Here is a 7,433-nt window from a genome sequence, read left to right on the forward strand (position 1 = left end):
ATATATATATAATGTTCTTAAATATGAATATTGTTGATAGTGACTTTGAAGTTTTGGATAGTTGAAACCATCACCAGACTGCAGTCCAATGATGGGTTAACTGACTGAAACTTCATCACTATTAAGAATAGACCTGTACTCTACAGATGTATAGAGTAACCCCTCAGATTAATGTAAAATTTTTTTCACTATCACTAAACATAAAAAAGAACACACACACACACACACATATATATATATAGAGAGAGTATCTAGGCATAAAAACTATTCAAGCTCTATGTGATCCTCATCCAATCTGTTTCAGCATGTAAGATATATTGAATAATGATATCTATCAAATTAAGTTGAACAATGATATGTGATAGGAAAGTTTTTCTTTTTTATCTAACCAACTCTGTCAGCTGTTTTCTACTTCCTATTTTTGAGCTATTATACTTCTATTTTTAAGACATGAATACAAAGGGTTGATGAAATTGTTAAGAGCATCAGAAAAATGCTTTGGGTTATTTATTCCAGCTCTTTACATACTGGGTTCAAATCCTACTGTGAACAAGTTTGCATTTTATTCACATAAGATAAAGTACCAGTCAAATACTGGGGTCAATGGAACTGACTAACAGATTCTCCTTAACATATGTTGGCTTTATTTACATTTGACGGATATTTGTCCTCATCTTGTTTGTTGTTAACACAACGTTCCGGCTGATATACCCTCCAGCCTCCATCAGGTGTCTTAGGGAAATTTCGAACCTGGGTCCTCATTCCTAAGATATTTTTTGATATTATTACTATTATTCAGGTCACTGCTTGGAATTGAACTCGGAATCTTGGGGTTAGTAGCCTGCGCTCTTAACCACTATGCCATAAATCTAATATTTTCCTATCCTTCCTTAATACCAGTTCCCATATGCTACTCATATCTGCACTTGGTCTGCTTAGGAGGTTGTTGTTTCCAGTGGTGTTCTCTGTCTATTATTTTAACTTCATCCCACAGGGGGAGGTGGTCTCCATTTTTCCTTACATGATCAGCTATACACGATTTATCAATATCTCCTTGTGTCACAACTTTGCGATGTTCGTCTACCCTTATTTTGAGGGGGCGGCATGTTTTGCCTTTGTATAACCTACCACAGTTGCACGGGATGGAATACACGCAGTCTTTGGTCATATTCTCTTCTATTGGTGGTTTTACTCGAAGGAGACATTTGCGAAGTGTTGTATTACTCTTGAATACTGTCCTGATGTCATATGGGCCGCATATCTTTTGTATCTTTTTGGAGAGGCCCTTCACATAGGGTAGACAGACAGTGGACAGTTTATTGGCTTCATCCTCTCTCTACTTTATAATTGGAGTGGTTAGTATACTTTTGGGTTAGTTGTTGCTTAACAGATTGTTACTGAGCTTGATCATTTCTTCGTGGTGGGTATCACGATCGCTACTTATATTCTTTGCTCGATGTTTTAGGCACTGAGCAATCCCTTTCTTTACACTGTATGGACGGTGGGAATTGCAGTTGAGGTATCGTCCAGTAAAGGTCAGCTTGCGGTATACGGATGTCCTGAATCCATACTTGGTGTGTGTTATTAATACGTCCAGGAATGCTAGCTGATTGTCTTTTTTCATTGTGAACTGTATGGATAACTTTATTGAGTTCACATGATCTAACAGCTCTTGGACATTTTCCTGGTGGGGCCAGAGTATAAAGGTGTCAACATATCACAGCCATAGGGTTGGTTTCAGTGGTTTGATCTTAAAGCCAATTTCTCAAAGTATTCCATGTATATATTGGCTATTAATGGTGATAATGGCAAACCCATAGCTAAATCCTCTTCTTGTCGATGTATATCAGTGTCCATACTGAAGTAGGTAGTTTCTACACAGAAAGTCAACATTTCCATCAAGTTTTTTATTGGTATACTAGTGCGTTCTTTTAGATAGGTGTCTGTCACTAGTTTTTCTTGAATCACTGATAGTGCTTCACCAGTTGGGACTTTGCTGAAGAGACTTATCACATCTAGACTCACCATCTGGTTGGATTCAATGGGGGTATCTTTGATCAATTCTGTGAAGTGGGTGGAATTCTTCATGTACGATGTTGACTTTCCTGCTAATGGACTGATTATATCCACAAGGAAGTGGCTCAGTGGATTACATGAACCTCCCAAGCTCTCTATAGGTCTTAATGGAATACCATCCTTGTGAAATGTAAATAATGTATATAATTCCTCATCTCTTAACCCTTTAGTGTTTAGATTATTTTGTCAAATGTAATATTTATTTATTCACATTGTTTTTAATTAATTGTGCCTTGTCTCATAGCTTCAAGATTTTGATGATATGATTATTTATCTTTAGAATGACAGTGTTGGGTAGGTGTGAGAGGCTGAATCTCATAAGTTTGAACATAAAACAAGGATAATATTCTGGCCATATATAGCCAGTTTAAACACTAAAGGGTTAAATATAGAACTGTATTATATATTGGCCTTGTTCCTAAATTAGAAACCATTATGAAGATTCATGAGTTCAAATGCCACTGAGGTCAACTTTGCCTTTTGTCCTTTCAGGGTCAATAAAATAACGTACCAATTAAGCACTGGAGTTGATGTAATTCGCTAACCCTCCAAATTTCAGGCCCAAAGAATTTTGGGGGAATAAATCTAGAACATTATATTACAAATTCTATTTTCTCTTTCTCATTGTCTACAAATCAAATCCACAAAGGATTGTATTTTTACTATGTTAATTTGCTTCAACCATATAGCTGTGACCATATTGGACCAAACTTGAATTGTTTTCTTTTATTCTACTGATTTACATTTATTATTATTATTATTAAGGCAATGAGATGGCATTTTGCTTAGTAGCGTTTTGTCTATCTTTATGTTCCGAGTTTAAATTCTGCCGAGGTCGACTTTCATCCTTTCAGGATCGATAAATTAAGTACCAGTTGAATACTGGGTTGATGTATTGACTAGCACCTTTCCTGAAAAATTTCAGGCCTTGTGCCTATAGGAGAAAAGATTATTATTATTTTTTTTTTTTGAGTTATTCAACATCTTGCAAGTTGTATCATTCTCTCTATTATTGCAGCCCAATTTTTCTTCCCAACCCACTAACCACAATGGCAGTACACGTTGCATCGAAAGTAGTACATGCATATTCTACTGCTAAAGATGCATTTTATTCTCTCCAAGCAAAGCCTGTGAGTATTTTTTATTATTATTCAACTCTTGTTTTAAATTCTTCATCAAAAATAGAAAGTTTAATGATTAAGTTCTTATGTATAAACAGATGCATCATTATGTGTGTGTGTGTGTATATATATATATATATATATATATATATATATGCAGACACTCATATCCATTCACATAAATAAATCCACTCACACATGTTCAGATATACACACATCACATCTATGGGTGCAATTATGATGAAGTGATTAAGAAGTTCACTTTTGCAGTTATGAACTGCCTCTCAAGTTACTATAACTCTGGGTCAAACCAAATCTTGAATGAAATGGGCTGGCTAAAACTGTGTGGAATCTGGTCAGATGGGCTGTAAAAGCTGTGGTTTAAATGGTCAGCCTTGCTACTCTTTGTTATGCTGATTCTACCTAAAGATTTGAGTTAAAGCTACATGTGTGTGGAATATACTGTATTTTAACAAACAACTGGAATACTTATTAAAACTAGAAAATCTATTTTATATCCCTCACACACACTCATCATGCATGATATATCTATCTATATAAATGATGAAACAATTATCATATACATTGATCATTTATAAACAGATATATACATGGATTTATAATCTCATTTTATGTCCATTTTTCCATGTTGGCATGTGTTGGACACATGCATCATACCACTTGTTATAGTCCTTTACTATCTCACAAAAACAACAGAAAAAGATAGGCATATTTGTTGCACTAGAGCAGTGTTCTACAACCTTTTTCATTTGTGGTAGACTTATATTCTTTTCAAAATTTGGCAGCAGACCTGAACTAAAAATATAGGGGGGAAAAATTATATTCAGGTTACAGTGGCACACCAGTGCACCACAGCATACTGGTTGCAGAGCACTGCACTAGAGAAATATTTGCCGATGCATGTAAAGGTCTCCTCTATTCAACATAATCACTGTTTCTTCTTTCCTTCAATTTGCATAAATATATATACACACCCCTAAGCGAAGCCATAGAAAAGTGGATACAAAATAATGACATACACACTCTTCGTATATTATTGAAAACACCATTATATTTCGGTGTTATTAGAAATGTTTCATATTTCTTTATCACTCCTTTGTCCAGTTCAAAGAAAAATTGAAGAAAAAATATTGTAGGTCCTTCATCATTTCAAGACCTGCTTGTTATCTTTTGGAAGAAATGGTTGTTATATTTTTATTCTAGGCAATAATCATTTGAATATTTGTATTCCAAAGTCTTGAAAATATCAACAGACTAGGAAATTTGCTGTTTCAGAGAAAAATGAAGAACTAATTAAGAAAATTCTTCATGAAATATTAAAATCTGAAATATAGTCATATCTCTTAAAATATATGTTTGAGAGAAAAGCTGCTCTTCAAATGTATAGTGCATAGTGTAATGGTTGTTTAAAGTTGTCAAATATAGGGCTCATGGACTGGATATAGCCTTTAGTAGTGTTTAGAGCAGGCCTGGCCAACTCGAATTACATTGTGGGTCACTTTAAATTGCAGAAAGATTTTTGAGGGCTGCTTGTATACTTTATGTACTAATAGTCAAATAATCAAATTACAGAATCAAGAAATTTTCATATTTTTCATTTGTTTAAAATTATAAAATTGTAGGCTATTGCTTTATAGTCACTTATAAAATTTTAAATTTATTTTGAAACAAATGTTTTATACATCATCATTTTCATTTAACATCCGCTTTCCATGCTAGCGTGCGTTGGACGATTTAAATGGGGACTGGTGAACCAGATGGCTATACCAGACTCCAATCTGATTTGGCAGAGTTTCTACAGCTGGATGCCCTTCCTAACGCCAACCACTCTGAGAGTGTAGTGGGTGCTTTTTACATGCCACCGGCACGAGGGCCAAAACACAATAAAGAGGTCACCCATTTCAAGAAAGTATCAAGCAGGCTGCAAGATAAAAGTCTGTGGGCCACAAGTTGGCCAGCCCTGGTTTAGAGCATATTCTCATTGATCTGATACATAGCTTTCTTTGTAATCTTGGATTGTGGTGATGCAGGAGCATAACTTTGAAGAATTTAGTCTAGCAATTGACCCCGGTATTTATTCTTATGTCTAGTATTTCTCTATTGGTCTCTTTTGTTGAACTGCTAAGTTACAGGAGCATAAACAAACCAACACTGATTATCAAGTGGTGGTGGTGACAAATGCACACAAGACGGGCTTCCACACAGTTTCTGTCTACCAAACTCACTCACAAAGCATTGGCTTCACCTGGAACTGTAGTAGAAGGCACTTGCTCAAAGTGCCACACATTGAGACTGAACCTGAAACCATGTGGTCGTAAAGCAAATGGTTTCTGAAGAGGAGGGTAAAACTAGATGAAATAGTTCAGATATGTTGCAGATTTTGTTGTTAGCTTATTGTGTAAAATACAAAAGTATTTTCAGAACAAATTCCTTTAAATGTTACATAACACTTATTTGTTTCAGAACGTTAAAATGAAATAAGTGAATAATACTATTCTATATTTTTGAGATGAGGAATTATGTACATTATTTACAATCGACGGATAGGTGTCCTCATCATGTTTGTTGTTATCACAACATTTCAGCTGATGTATTCTCCAGCCTTCATCAGGTGTTCTGGTGGAATTTCGAATCCAACCCTTTATTTGACTAATGGGGTACACTGTTCTCAATCCTAAAGTATGTTGCTGATGTTATTTTTCAAGTCCCTGCCTGGGATTGAACTTATAATCTGAGGGTTAGTAGTCCACGCTCTTATCCACTATGCTAATATGCCTGTAGTGGATAAGAGCACGGGCTACTAACCCTCAGATTCTAAAGTTAAATCCCAGGTAGGGACTTGAAAAATATCAACAGTAAATAACAGGAATTGTGGAGGCGCGTGGCTTAGTGGTTAGAGTATCAGCATCATGATCGTAAGATTGTGGTTTCGATTCCTGGACCGGGCGACGCGTTGTGTTCTTGAGTAAAACACTTCATTTCACGTTGCTCCAGTCCACTCAGCTGGCAAAAATGAGTAACGCTGCAATGGATTGGCGTCCCGTCCAGCTGGGGAACACATACGCCATTGAAACCGGGAAACCGGGCCCATGAGCCTGGCTAGGCTTTAAAAAGGGCGCATTTATTATTTTCATTTAAATAACAGGAATGAGAACAGTGTTTCCCATCAGTCAAAGGGTTGGGTTCAAATTTCCACCAGAACACCTGATGAAGGCTGGAGAGTACACCAGCCGAAACATAACAACAAACAAAATGAGAATATTGATCCGTCCATTTGAAATGTCAGAAATAAAATGTGGCAAAAAAAACTTGCTATTGATTTTTGTTATTTCTCTGCAGGTTGATGGTGTAATTCAACAAGGACACTCTAATATGGCAAACAATTCTGCCTGGTCTCCGTCTATTGGTTGTGAGAAGCATGCTACTAATGTGAACAGCAACAGAAATGGTACTGGTGTTGATGAGTCAACCTGTGTTACTTGTCTAATTGGCAACTGTTCAAAACACTCTGACCAAACAGATTCAAGTAAAACCCCAGAAGCTACTGAAAACAATGGACAGAAGCAATGGCCAAAACCTCACTTTCAGCGTGAACTTCAGTCACCTATGATCAAACTGATTGAGATGGGATTTGCTAATCGAGATCTAAACCAGACCTTGTTGGATAAACACAACAATGATGTGCAGAAAGTAGTGCAAGAGATTCTCAATACTGAAGATTTAAATAATTGGTCGACCAAGCGTCATTGATAGCCTCTTATCTTTTATTGTCTTCTATTTGCTGTTTTATATATATATATATATATTTTTTTTTTAATGAAACTTGTCTTAACTTATATATTCTTATATGTATGTGTGTGTGTGTGTGTATATGTTCATGTATATATATATATATATGCGAATGTATGTGTGTATATGTATATACATGTGTATATATATGTGAATGTGTGTCTGTGTGTATATGTATATACATGTGTATATATATGTGAATGTGTGTCTGTGTGTATATGTATATACATGTATATATATATATAATGTGAATTTTTGTGTGTTTATATGTATATACATGTGAATTTTTGTGTGTATATATATATGTATATGCATATTATGTGAATGTATGTATTATGTATATATGTGTGTATAGGTATATATATGTATTATGTATATATACATTATATATATACATTGTATATATATATGTGTATATTTAATATA

The 7,433-nt window shown here is 35.2% G+C and overlaps 1 protein-coding gene across 1 annotated transcript in view; it reads left to right on the top strand.

Moving 5' to 3' along the window:
• The window catches only part of LOC106877483 (probable serine/threonine-protein kinase DDB_G0267686), an 18,046-nt gene extending 10,686 nt beyond the window's left edge, over positions 1-7,360 (top strand). Inside the window, exons 4-5 of the mRNA XM_014926396.2 lie at positions 3,095-3,206; positions 6,558-7,360. Coding sequence (XP_014781882.1) covers positions 3,095-3,206; positions 6,558-6,968 — 523 coding nt within the window. The 3' untranslated portion in view covers positions 6,969-7,360. The remainder of the gene's footprint in view (positions 1-3,094; positions 3,207-6,557) is intronic.
• The last annotated feature ends 73 nt before the right edge of the window (positions 7,361-7,433 follow it).

The sequence above is a fragment of the Octopus bimaculoides genome, chromosome 3 (assembly GCF_001194135.2).
Source record: "Octopus bimaculoides isolate UCB-OBI-ISO-001 chromosome 3, ASM119413v2, whole genome shotgun sequence".
Classification (NCBI taxonomy): Eukaryota; Metazoa; Mollusca; class Cephalopoda; order Octopoda; family Octopodidae; genus Octopus; species Octopus bimaculoides.